The following is a 13324-nucleotide window of genomic DNA, read 5'->3' as shown; positions in this document are numbered from 1 at the left end:
CTTTGCAACAACACATTTGCATAGATGGAGTTGGATAGATAACTTTTTAAAGCAGAGAGGGAAATACCAAAAGGACTGACAAAGATACAGATTGGCAGAGACAGATAAAGAAAGAGAGAAGAGATAGAGGTATGAGAGAGCAACGAGGTGAGAGAGAACCCCAAAGTTTACCATAAAAGGAGACTTCCCTCCTCCTTGTGTATTTCATGAAGTCAACTTTTCTCCCTTTGGCTATCTCTGATCTGGTGGATAAACATCTCTCAGAGATCGCCTGGGAGACGGTCTACTGAACTATCCAAAGATTGCCTACCATCTCCCCCAGCTCCTTCTCTTTTCATTTTCTCTTCAAAACCTCTTCATGTGCAGGAGTGGGATTCAGCGGCTATTTGCATGAAACACAGTCCTGGTCTCCATGGAATACATTATACATGTTATTACACAGAAAACGGGGTGAACGTCAGTCAGTCAGTCACCCTGCTTCCACCTGTTGTTGAAAGTGTTTTCCGAGTCAAGCCCTCTCAATCTGGACGTCTCCTCTTATTGCTTGGCTGGTTCCAGATGCTCCCCCCCCGGCTACAGCATCTCAAAATGATTGTTTACTTTGTAGATTCATTAACTTTGTTTTCATGCTAAGGTAGTCGAAGCCCGCCCAACCCCCAACTTTATGGATCTCATTGTGTAAACCGCCCCCTCGTTCTGTCTCTCAACGTGTAAATGAGTGTGTGTGTGTGTGTGTGAAACATCTAGCTGTTGGATGTGTTATGTATGCATACGCATTGCGGTGGTGTTCTCATTTAGCGGTGGATCGTGCGACGGGCCCGCCGAGTTGCAGGGTGTGCGTGGGTTTGGAGAGCGAGCTCGCCCACGTTGACCTTCGCATTCAGAGGAGCGACACAGCGCTCAGAGTGAATGCCCCGCTCACTCACTCCTATGGATCCATGCGCAGCCCTGGGCCGGGAGCCGTGACGCTGCACTGCAGCAGAAACGACGGCCGTCCCAGATCCGTGTTCCTCAAACGCTTCCGAGAGCTGCTCCTCGGAAACGGCTACGGATTCATGGGCTGTGTTTCGACGCTGCCATTCAAGTTAACAATGGTACTATGCGTGTGTGTGTTTGTGCCCCCCCCTCCCGTGCGTGCAGGTGCCCGATGCCATCAAGAGGTGCCAGCGCGCGGGCATCACGGTGCGCATGGTGACCGGCGACAACATCAACACGGCTCGCGCCATCGCCATCAAGTGTGGCATCATCCACCCCGGAGAGGACTTCCTGTGCATCGACGGGAAAGAGTTCAACAGGAGGATCCGCAACGAGAAAGGAGAGGTAGGAGAGAGACGCGTCCGTCCCCGTGGACTCCGTTCAGACCTTACGGACGCGCGCCGTTGAAAAACGTCGCGGGCGGGCGGGCGGGCGGGACTAAAACGTTCTCTCACCGTCCTCTGCAGGTTGAGCAGGAGCGTATTGACAAGGTGTGGCCCAAGCTGCGAGTCCTGGCCCGCTCCTCTCCCACTGACAAACATACGCTGGTCAAAGGTGAGCCCGGACACAATAGTCTCTCAGGACGACAGCATATACCACTCCCTGTTCCGATTTCCGATTTCTTTACGACTGTATGCGGTTATGTTTGGTGTGTTGGCTTGTACTGCAGTAAACACGGAACAGAAATGACCTGTGCCATGCCATGAACTGAGAGTCGTTCTTCTCCCTCACGTCACACAAACTTGAATGGGGGACGTGTGTGTGTGTGTGTGTTTGTGTCAGGTATAATTGACAGCTGTCTGGGAGACCAGAGGCAGGTCGTAGCTGTGACAGGAGATGGGACCAACGACGGGCCTGCTCTGAAGAAAGCGGACGTGGGCTTCGCTATGGTAGGAACTTGACGACCACACGGCCACTTCACCCACAACACCGGGCACATCTTCAATGGTGAAATGGGAAAATGTACCATTGCAATGCTTGCGTTGCCATTCCTTGCATGTGATGTAGGGTTAGCAACGTTCTCCCGTTATTGTGGATTGTAACGTATTTTTCTTCAGTGACACAACACTATAGGTGTGCTGTAGTATTACAGTAACCAACCCATCCAACTTGAGTGCTTTTCAGTCACCACTGGGCAACCTTCAATGGAACAAGGTCGCCCCCTAATGCTCAAAAATGGTTTACAAAATCTCTCACACTGAGTCAGCCAGTTAGCGTAAATGAACTCAAACCTATTTATTAGTGCAGAGAAAGGGTAACATTTGCATTGTATTCATTTAGCAGACGCTTTTATGATTTCCCCACTCCACTAGATAGCAATTGTTCTTTCGTTTTAATTAAACGGTTTGTGTTAACGCATACATTAACACATACTTAGTCACAAGTCTGGATATAGCTTTATTCTGACACTTCATACCGTACTCATCTATGTTCTATTTTTACAAGCCTGCATTGAACCTTGATTCAAAATACCTGTTGTCTCTGCACTTCAAACACATCTTCTTTGCCTGAAGCTCCTCTCGTGAGCAGAGCCGTATGTTGACAAGCTTGCAGCCAGCCAGGTAGGCAGGCAGCAAGCAGGCAGGCAGGCAGGAAAACAGTCAGAAAGGCGGACAAGTAGGCAAGTGGCAGACAAGCAGGCAATACCGCGGGGGAATGAAATCTCAAAGGCGAGTCTTTGTTATTAGGAGAGAAGCTCTGGGGATTGACTTGAACTCAAAAACACACAAACACACAAACACACAAACACACACCAAAGACACAGGCTCTGGCGTGGTCCTTTGAGCAAGGGTCTGTTTCTCCTTCCTGCCAAAAGGGAATTGCTGGGACAGACGTGGCTAAGGAGGCCTCGGACATCATCCTGACAGACGACAACTTCTCCAGCATCGTCAAGGCCGTGATGTGGGGGAGGAACGTGTACGACAGCATCTCCAAGTTCCTGCAGTTCCAGCTCACCGTCAACGTGGTGGCCGTCATCGTGGCCTTCACTGGGGCCTGCATCACACAGGTATAGGGGCTGTTTCACTGGGGCCTGCATCACACAGGTACAGGGGCTGTTTCACTGGGGCCTGCATCACACAGGTACAGGGGCTGTTTCACTGGGGCCTGCATCACACAGGTACAGGGGCTGTTTCACTGGGGCCTGTATCACACAGGTATAGGGGCTGTTTCACTGTGGCCTGCATCACACAGGTATAGGGGCTGTTTCACTGGGGCCTGTATCACACAGGTATAGGGGCTGTTTCACTGGGGCCTGCATCACACAGGTACAGGGGCTGTTTCACTGGGGCCTGTATCACACAGGTATAGGGGCTGTTTCACTGGGGCCTGCATCACATAGGTATAGGGGCTGTTTCACTGGGGCCTGTATCACACAGGTATAGGGGCTGTTTCACTGGGGCCTGCATCACACAGGTACAGGGGCTGTTTCACTGGGGCCTGCATCACACAGGTGTAGGGGCTGTTTGAATGTGGTGTGTGCTTTTGTATGTTGTGTGTGTTTTAATGTGGTGTTTGTGTGTTTGTATAGGGTGTGTGTTTGTGTGTGCGTGTTTGAAAGCGGTGTGTGTGTGTGTTTGTATGTGGTGTGTGCGTGTTTGTATGTGGTGTGTGTGTGTGTTTGAATGTGGTGTGTGTGTGTGTGCTTTTGTATGTTGTGTGTGTTTTAATGTGGTGTTTGTGTATTTGTATGGGGTGTGTGTGTTTGTGTGTGTTTGAAAGTGGTGTGTGTGTGTGTATGTTTGTATGTGGTGTTTGTTGGATTGATTGAATGCAGTATGCAGTATTCACCAGCTCAGACTTAGTTGACAGCCATAGGCAAAGTTGCACTCTTTGAAGACGGCGGGCGTTGAGTGAACCTATCGGAAGGGTGTCCTGGCGGTCTAACAGTACGATGTTGTGTGGCTCTGCAGGACTCTCCTCTGAAGGCAGTGCAGATGTTGTGGGTGAACCTGATCATGGACACCTTCGCCTCCCTGGCCCTGGCCACTGAGCCCCCCACAGAGTCTCTTCTAATGAGGAAGCCCTACGGCCGCAACAAGGCCCTCATCTCCAGCACCATGACCAAGAACATTCTGGGCCACGGAATCTACCAGCTCACCATCATCTTCACCCTGCTCTTCGCGGGTATGTATAGTACAGTGCCACACCGCTGCCGGACTTTCAGAAATTCAATAACTAGACAGCAGGACTGCATTCGAAATCAATACACACAGTTCACGGCCCATAGGGACTGGACCCGCGCTTCTCAACCCACTGTCCTCAGGGCTGGCTGGTTCAGACGTGTAGACGTCTGCAGAGCTTGATGACAAATCCATTCATTTGAATCAGGTATATTGGAGCAGGGAAACCTCTTGCACATACGGGACTAGTGGGCCCTGAGGACCAAGGTTGAGAAACATGGGACTAGAGCAACCTATGACCGTGGCATACACCGGGACAAAGACACTGAGTGGCTTGCTGTTGCTGTGCACCTCCCCAGGCGAGGTGATCTTTGACATCGACAGCGGCAGAAACGCCCCCCTCCACTCCCCGCCATCTGAGCATTACACCATCATCTTCAACACCTTTGTCATGATGCAGCTGTTCAACGAGATCAACGCCCGCAAGATCCACGGCGAGAGGAACGTCTTCGACGGCATCTTCCGGAACCCCATCTTCTGTTCCATCGTGTTCGGAACGTTCGCCATCCAGGTAGGGCCGCGCAAAGAGGACGCGAGTCCACGGGACCGCGAGCGGTTTAGACAGGCGGTCGCCAGACGCGATTCGTGTTTTCTCTCCGGTCGTGTGTGTTCCGAGTCTCTCTGCGTCGACGACTTTTTCTGACCTTCTTATTTACGATAACGGCTCGGCAAGAGATGGAAGTATTTTCGTGGGGGGGGGGGGGAGAAGGGATTTGAAAACAAACAAAGAAAAAATGAGACGAAAATGAAACGTTTGATGCCGTTGGGACAGGTGAGCGAGTGACTTGACTGCTGCGTTTATGTCTCCCCCCAACCGCGTTTACAGATTGTCATCGTGCAGTTTGGAGGAAAACCGTTCAGCTGCTCCCCCCTGAATGCGGAGAAGTGGTTGTGGTGTGTGTTCCTCGGCCTGGGAGAGCTTGTCTGGGGACAGGTAACACAACCTCATCACCTGGCCCCCACACACAGCAGTAGCGACACCGTGTATCCTATCCATGTACACATCAACCACACCACAAAGGAAGACAATGAAAACAAAATACGACAAACAATCCCTTCCCCCTGTCTCTTTCCCGCTTGTCAGGTGATAGCCAGTGTACCCAACAGCAAGCTGCGATTCCTGAGGGGGGCGGGCCGGCTGACCCGTAAGGACGAGATGCCCGAGGAGGACGTGAACGAGGACAACGAGGAAATCGACCACGCGGAGAGAGAGCTGCGTCGCGGACAGATCCTCTGGTTCCGCGGGCTCAACCGGATCCAGACTCAGGTGAATCCCCCCGGGCTGACTCCTACAGGGAGGGACATAGAGACCCCCCTCCCAGGCCCACCTGACAGACTGACGGTCGACAAAAACCGTCCGACCGACTGACTTTTCATACGGTCCATATTCTGCATGTGAATGTTCCGAATGCTTTAACAGTCACTCCCGTTTCCCCCCCCCCCTCCTCCGAGTACGCGACGGTAAAGAAAAAAAAGAACGAAATGGATTACGGCGGAAAAATAGGTTGTGGTGATTGCATGTGTACAGACTTCTACAGCCCCCCCTGGTGTGTAGATACTGTGGACTGGCCATCAAGGTGCGGGGAGGAGAGCTCCAGGCTAGCCCGTCCTGCGCATCCTGTCTCTCCAGAGGGAGACGTGCTCTGAGGCTCGAGCAGCGACCGCCCACCCGCACCCCACCTCCAGGGGCTCTGCAGGGGGCCTGGGAGGCAGTGCTGCGCCCCGACACGGTTCTTCTTCTCTGGCCTTCTCTGTCGACCTCTGTTCCCCCCTCCACACCGACCGTGACCACTGTGACAGACTTCCTGTACTGTAGGTTGTCCCTCGGCGGACCGAGGCCGCGGGCTCCCGCTGTTCGACGGGTCCTCTGAGAGAAGCTGACCGAGGGGCCCGTTCACCCTGCACTGGGATTGGGGGTGAGGGTGGGGTGGTGGGGGGGGCTATCTCTCTGTATCTGGGCCTGGTGGACCGTAGCGAGGCGGGTCCTGCTTACTGTCGTCTAGCCTGGTGGAGTGTCCCTACCAGCCCGATGTCATTCTGAGCCCCCTCTCCCCCCCTCCCCCTGTCCTGTTCTCTCCCTCCTCTCCGCAGATCGATGTGGTGAACACGTTCAAGAGCGGCACCTCCTTTCAGGGGGCGGGGGCTCTGAGGCGCCAGTCGTCCACCACCAGCCAGAACCAGGATGTAACCAATGTTTCTAGTCCTAGTCACGTGTCCTTGTCCAATGCCCTTTCTTCTCCTACCAGTACTGCTGCTCCTACTGGCCGTGAGTCAGATCTCTGTCTGTCTTCTCTGTCCGTCTGTCAGTTCCCTTCAGAGATGCCTCCCCCCCCCCACACACACGCACACACACATTTTACACAGTAACACCCAAGTAAGGACGAGCACATGTTTCACATGAATACTTTAAACACAAATACATCTAATTACGATTCGAGTGTGTTCAATTTAGTAGAGACAGCATGTATATTGACCACTAAACTTAAACATGCTGGGGTATATACAACGTACAACGGGGGTTTCACCAAGCAAAGTCTAGATCTCGTTCTCTTTTTTGTGGCACTTATTATCATTATTTGAGCGCTGTTGATTCTGCAGAGTGTAGTGTCCACGTTCAGGGCTGGCATTTCTGAAGTTTCTTTTTCTTGCTCTCTGCTTCGTTAGTTTCCTCTTACACGTGTCAGTTTACACATTGTGGTCATCACCCCGGGGAGAGGACTGTTGTCTCATTGTTCAATGTGTTTGTTTTTCTCAGAGTGCTAAGAGCCCTGGACAAAGGGTGCAACCCACGGAGTGAAATTTCAGGTTGTGAGTCCTCTGACATTTGTCTGACAAAGATTGATGTAAACTAATACAACCAACTCACCAGGCTGGGTAAACATTCAAGTATAAGCCAATCACTCGTATCTCTGACGGTACCACAGAGTGTGTGTACTGTCTCTGCTACACGCTGATGCCTCCCATGGCCACAGAAACTAGCGCCACTCCTCCGGGGGGGGGGGGGGGGGGAGGGAACGTCTAGGTTTTCTCTCTGCGCAGCGGTGAAGACGGTGGTGGAGAGACGCCCCCCCCCCCCTCTCTCTCCCTCATCAGTCTGTGTGTTATCTGTTGTCTGTCGGGTGTGTTGGGGCTCCCGGGGGGGGCTGTGCTGGGGCCACTCGTCCCGGCTCTCCTCGCGGTCGGACACGATAGCAATGAAGTCGCTGACTCACCGACTGTGGATGCCCGGCCGGCCCCCCAATCCCCGCCTTGCCCCGCCCCCCCCCCCTCCCCCCATCGATGTTACTTGTTCAGACATCTCGTCTCATTCGTCATTCTGCCCAGTACAACTTTATTTTATCTATGTTGTTTTTTTCTGTGCTATTATTCTTACTGAAATGATAAATAGGCAGGTGAAAGATAGGACATTTTTAAATGGTGTTAGTGTTTTGTACTTTTTACAGTAATATTCAGATAAAATACTTTATTTGCCGGGCTTAAACATTGCGTAATTTTTTTTATTTACTATCCTGAATGTACAGTAGCTGATTACTGTACGGATGGTAGTTAGACCACTGGTAATCGACTGAATGTGCCACATAATCACTGGGTTCCTAACAAATGTATACAGATTGCACATTAAACTATACAGTATATTGTCACTGATAAGAGATGCAGTTTTTAACATCACAGGAAATTATCCTTCTCTTCTATGAAACTTAATCTAACCTTATTAGATTGCAAAGACTAGAATAGGTTCAAGTTTGAGACATTAATGTACTGTACACCTTGAGGATAGTACTGGAAGCATCAACATCAGACAATAAAACAAACATACATACCTAATGTTGAGGAAAACATCTTGGGAAAAGAAAGCATCAGGGTTTAATTTTAATCCGTTCAAATCAATTAATCTAAACCTGTTTTTAACTGTCCGCTTTTACCCGTACAGTGTATTTGACAGTTCTTTGATACCTTGAACTGAAGAACAAATCAATAAAGGGTCACAGCTCTTTGGGGGCTTATACTTGAGTGTCTACCTAGATGTGCATGGAGTTGAGCTTGCTCAAAGGAACAGACTTTTGCCAAAACTCTTGTTCTGTTGTCTAGCTGTCCGTGTGCCTGTGCTCATCACTGCAGCATTCCGTACATGGTCTTTGTTGCATGTTCCATGTTGTGGTTTATCGTTGTCCGGTTGGCTGTGTCAAGCTTGTGGTCTGCCTCCATTGGGTTGTCGAAAACACTGTGCCTTGTGGCAGCACCAAACACCCCTTTTACCCATCGTCCTGTTTGGACCATCCCAGCTCCTCGCCCTGTGCTCTCTGTGCCCATACACAGTCTCTGTGGGTGTCCAGTCTGGTACAGCAGACTGTCTGTCTGTCCTCCCCATCCACCCTCATTGGTTCTCCGATATAATATCTTCCTCCTATACTGACCTACCTACCACGAGACCTCTCCAACCTGCATGTCTTATTTTGGTGTGAGTGCATTTGGTTATTAACGTGGCTTGTTTCTAGGTATACAGCAGATTGGACCCTACCGTATACTTACAACGAGCGTTTTCTTGAGTTGCTTTGGAACCGTTTTGGTTGACCTTTGTGCGTGTGTGTGTGCGCGTATAATTGTGTTTCCCCACAATGTTTCAATGCACGCTAGTTGAGTGAGTAGTGTACTGTACTTGTCTCGTGAAGCAGACCACAGACTGCGGTTTAAACTCCTCCTCCTCCTGTGTCCCTCCATCCCTCTGCCTCTCTGCCTCTCTCGCTCTCTCGCTCTCTCTCTCTCTCTCTCTCTCTCTCTCTGTGTCTCTCGCTCGCTCTCTCTCCAACTCAGAGGGTCCCCTCACGCCCTGACGTCGACCAGCCTGACGGAGCCTCTTACTTTGTCCTCCATTTTGTCTTCTTGTCCAGATCCGTGTCGTGAATGCATTCCGCAGCTCCCTTTATGAAGGATTGGAAAAACCCGAATCCAGAACCTCCATTCACAACTTCATGACGCACCCTGAGTTTAGGATAGAGGACTCCACGCCCCACATCCCCCTCATCGACGACACAGACATGGAGGAGGACGCGGCGCGCCGGAAGAATTCCAGCCAGCCGTCCTCGCCCAACAAGAACAACAACGCCATCGACAGTGGCATCAACCTGACCACCGACACCAGTAAATCCGCTGCCTCCTCCAGTCCTGGAAGCCCCCTGCACAGTCTGGAGACCTCCCTCTAGCCCCTAGAGTACTCCCCCCCCCCCCCTCCCCCTTATCTTGTACCTGGAGCCTCCCTCGAGCCACAACCCTCTAGTCCCTATCCTAGCCCCGCCCTTTCCCCATCTGATACCTGGAGGTCCTCTGCACAGTCAAAGTCTCCTTCGAGCCCCCAGCCCTCAACCCCTACAGTAGCCCCCCCCCCCCCAGCTGGCACCTGGATGGAGAAAATAATACATAACGAAAACTATACAATCAAAAAGCGCTACAATGCCAACGCACATGACCGTGTGTGTGTGTGTGTGGTGCGTGTGTGTGTGGTATTTGTCCTGCCAACTGGGCATAACGTGTTCTGAACTGTACCTTTAGAACCGAGAAGTGGAGGAGGAGGAGGAGGAGGAGGAGGAGGTGGAGGAGGAGAAGGAGGAGGAAGATCTCTGATGAGTGACTTGGCAAACAGGACAACGTACATAAACCACCACGCCCTCTGCTCCCCTCTCTTCAGAATAACAATGACTATATTGATAATAGTTTAAATGAAATTGAAAGCATTATTATTATTATTATTATTATTATTGCTCCTGCATGAATGTACATTACCCACGTTTTTATTTAAATTGTTTTACTTTTATTGGAATTATTTGATTTGATTGGGTGGAGAAATGCCGTGGACTGCTATTTTAAGACAAGCTTATCCGATTCACTGGTCCTGTGAGTGTCCTGTGTGGCATGTCATTAACTGTAAAGATTTGTTTGATTAATAAATGAAAAGTGTAACAAGGTTGTAGGGCTCAACTTGCACAGTAGATTGCACCTGTTGGAAAAGAGGAACCCATAAATTATAGAATTTAATAAATATATTATATATAAATACATATAAATATATACAGTATAGAGAGAGTTTATCTTTGTTTGTTGGCATGTTGCCTTGTTTCTGCTTCAATGGCTCTATCTACTTTAACTTATTTATGTCCTAAAGAGAATGTAATTTGTTTACAAATCCCGTAGATTCTTCCTGGTTTATTTGTAGGGTTCAAAACCACACAGCAGATGTGGGTAGATGGAACATCTCCCGTCGGTGTTTTATTACAGACTGTGTGCTGGAACTTGCCTGCTATCATGTCAAATATTGTAGATATTTTTAGAGGATAACAAAAAGAAACCAAAATATAATGGGATATATAATAAATGTGGCATCTTAGTATTATACGATTGTTGGGATCAACTCTGAACGGCTTCCTTTGTTTCCAAACAGAGATCTTAAGAAGAAGGGGTTTTATTTCTTTAATTACTCTTTCTCTTTTTTTATTTTTATTCAATGCTTGAAATTGACTTGAGGTCAGTCTCCAAACTGAGAGGGCCGTTCAGGACTTCTATGATGAACTGTCTTCTATATAAAACTGCTTGTTTAAAGGAAAATGTTTTAAATTATGTGTGACCATCAAAGGCTGCGATGGATTTATATTAGAAATTGCAAACTAAGTTATATTTGGCTTATCTGTATGGAAATCAAAAAGTTGTGTTGAAATCTTGTGATATATTGTGTTGATTATTTTTTTATTTCTTGATTTTTGTTTTTCCTTAAAAGAAAGAACTTTCAGCCCCAAAAGCTGTTGGCATTTTGAACAACTAAAACAAAAAAAAACAACAAAATGGAATGTTGCTTTGACTCTTTTTCTATATAAAAAAGATGATCCTTTTCTGCACTATCCGGATATGAATGAAAAACTCTGTGGTGTAATTCTAGATGTGCTTTTGTGTGTTTTAACCAAGCTTGTCTTCCTGCTGTCACTCAATATACTCAAGCATCTCAACAGTATTCACTAGTTGTTAACTATTTATTGTGCTTTGAAAATGAGGGGTTATCAGAGAAGCGGATACGGAAGGCACGTCCACACTCTAAAGACACATGGATAGCAATGGCCCTGAAATCCTACTGTATTATTATTGTTATTTCTATAACCAATTGGGAACATTGAAAAGCATGATGTAAAATGCTCAATATGCAAGTGAAACCAATCCAGTTTTCTACTCTAAATCCTATATCTCAAATTGTTTTACCTTTTTCTCGTGTCCTTTATTGAGCAGATCTTTCATCACGACAGGGTGCACATGCATCAGCAGTTAGCGTTAGGCCTGTATAAAAGCTAATGGACCATTTTAGGAATCTCTTTATTTAATGCTGAAATGATCTGGATCCTGTCGTTGCTTAGATGCTTTTCCCTTGACGTTTTACCTTGGCGTTCTGTAAGCATTGTTTTTTTTTTTCAAACGACTTCAGCCAACATTCTCATAGCATTTTGACATTCACACAACATTCAACTTTAAGACGATAACCAGTGAACCAGTAGAGTATTCTTTGTAAATACAGGAGCAGTCCTTCATGCAAGTCCTGTGTGAAACAGAAACTCTCGTGACTCCTCTAGACTCCAAGCTCTCATCCCGGAGGTCATAGTTCAGTGGTCATGTCAGCTTCATCATCACCAGAGGTTTTACTGCCAGCTCACTTGTCTGTCCAGTCGTGGGCACGCGCATCGCTGTTCCATCGAAACGACTACAAAATGGAAACAAACAAATAACGATGATGATGAAAATGATAATGATGACGATATTAATAATAATACTTCTTGCAATATATCACCTGCTTCTATGTACTGTACTTAGCAGCATGCATTTTTTGTGGAACAAAGAAAATGAGAGATGCCAACAGAAAATGTGGCATTCTAGCCATCTATGGGTAAATGATGTGTTCATCCATCTTGTTTTTATGAATTTTTTTATCTATACAATAATTGTAAATAAAGAACTCAATGTCTTTGTTCATTTAATACTATGCAAAAAGTCATGCTTTCTGATTGTTACCCACCCCTCTTAGAGTGTGTTGCCGGAATGTTTGTGGTCTCAAAAGTCAGTTAACGATGTGATGTCAATTATTTTCTAGCTTGACGAAAGTTATTTGATGAACTGTGACTCTTGCTGCTTAACTGTCCCATTACCCAAACTCCAGACAGGAGCGCAAGTGAAAAAGATAATAAACAAAAAATGAAAAAGCACTAAATAAATTTCCCAGAGCAGCATGACCCAGAATGGTGTCTATTGACCCGTGTGGCGTCTGTGTTTCCTTTGGTCTCCAGCACCAGTCTCTGAGCAGAGAGACCCGTCCTCTGCTAACTGTACCACTATGCACATGTGCCACAATATCACTGCAAAGCGAGGGAGGTCCACAGCAATGGATGGATACATCTCGCCGAGTACATCCATCCATTCATTCCTACTTTTCAGTAAAAGATGCCTGGAGAGCACACAACTACTGTTCTTTCCTCTGGTGACCACACAGTCAGTCCCATTTCCTTTGAAGGACCCATGCTATCAGCTCGGTTATGCCCTGTACATTTAAACCCCAGCCTGTCCATGTGCAGGGATTAACAAGAGATTTGGCGTTCATTTGGAGTGTCTATAGTGTAGTAGTTTTCCATAACAGACACCAGGGGGAGCTATATGATTCTATTTGGAGCCATTTGCAATGTTCAGATCATCAGAACACTGGTTTGTGGGATAGGCAATGAAGGTGTTGAAGGCCAACAAAGATTTTTATGGCAGCAAATGATTTCAAAGCTGTACTCATAAAATGAAACGGAATTAGGCTCCAGTGCCCCTGAGATGCTATGATTTTGTTTTCCACAGATACTGGTTCCGTCCCGAGCTGATGTTAGACACGTATAAGACGGTAACATCCTCCGGTGGAAACCTTCCCTTGATTAGACCATTGACCCTGTCATGCAGCTGCAGAGGAGTCCTAACGTGTTTTCAGTTCACTGTGGATTTCAGCAGGATTGTCTCACAACAATCAGCAGTTCCAATGTGTGTTTTTCAAAACTTGCAGTAGTTGATCAGGCCACATTATAGCTACTGAGGAGGTTGAGCATCCCCTCCAGCACAGTCAGGATGAGATGTGCAGACAGAGGAGCAGGCAGATAGACAAGCAAGCA

General features: G+C 47.9%; 1 protein-coding gene across 9 annotated transcripts in view; it reads left to right on the top strand.

Moving 5' to 3' along the window:
• Positions 1–9740, top strand: part of atp2b2 (ATPase plasma membrane Ca2+ transporting 2) — a 55237-nt gene extending 45497 nt beyond the window's left edge. For 3 of the 9 annotated variants that reach the window (XM_084704583.1, XM_084704586.1, XM_084704581.1), the window contains 11 exons: positions 1141–1320; positions 1443–1530; positions 1759–1865; positions 2792–2983; positions 3888–4101; positions 4457–4668; positions 4984–5091; positions 5242–5424; positions 6249–6423; positions 6913–6962; positions 9047–9137. In XM_084704583.1, coding sequence (XP_084560709.1) covers positions 1141–1320; positions 1443–1530; positions 1759–1865; positions 2792–2983; positions 3888–4101; positions 4457–4668; positions 4984–5091; positions 5242–5424; positions 6249–6423; positions 6913–6920 — 1467 coding nt within the window. In that variant the 3' untranslated portion in view covers positions 6921–6962; positions 9047–9137. Of the gene's footprint in view, positions 1–1140; positions 1321–1442; positions 1531–1758; positions 1866–2791; positions 2984–3887; positions 4102–4456; positions 4669–4983; positions 5092–5241; positions 5425–6248; positions 6881–6912; positions 6966–9046 lie in introns of those variants that run through there. The other 6 variants (XM_084704588.1, XM_084704587.1, XM_084704585.1 and 3 more) reach the window with 5 other exon arrangements.
• Positions 9741–13324: the final 3584 nt, after the last annotated feature.

The sequence above is a fragment of the Hypomesus nipponensis genome, chromosome 9 (genome assembly GCF_054491055.1).
Source record: "Hypomesus nipponensis isolate SF chromosome 9, ASM5449105v1, whole genome shotgun sequence".
Taxonomy (NCBI): Eukaryota; Metazoa; Chordata; class Actinopteri; order Osmeriformes; family Osmeridae; genus Hypomesus; species Hypomesus nipponensis.
This window is presented reverse-complemented; position numbering and strand designations above follow the sequence as displayed.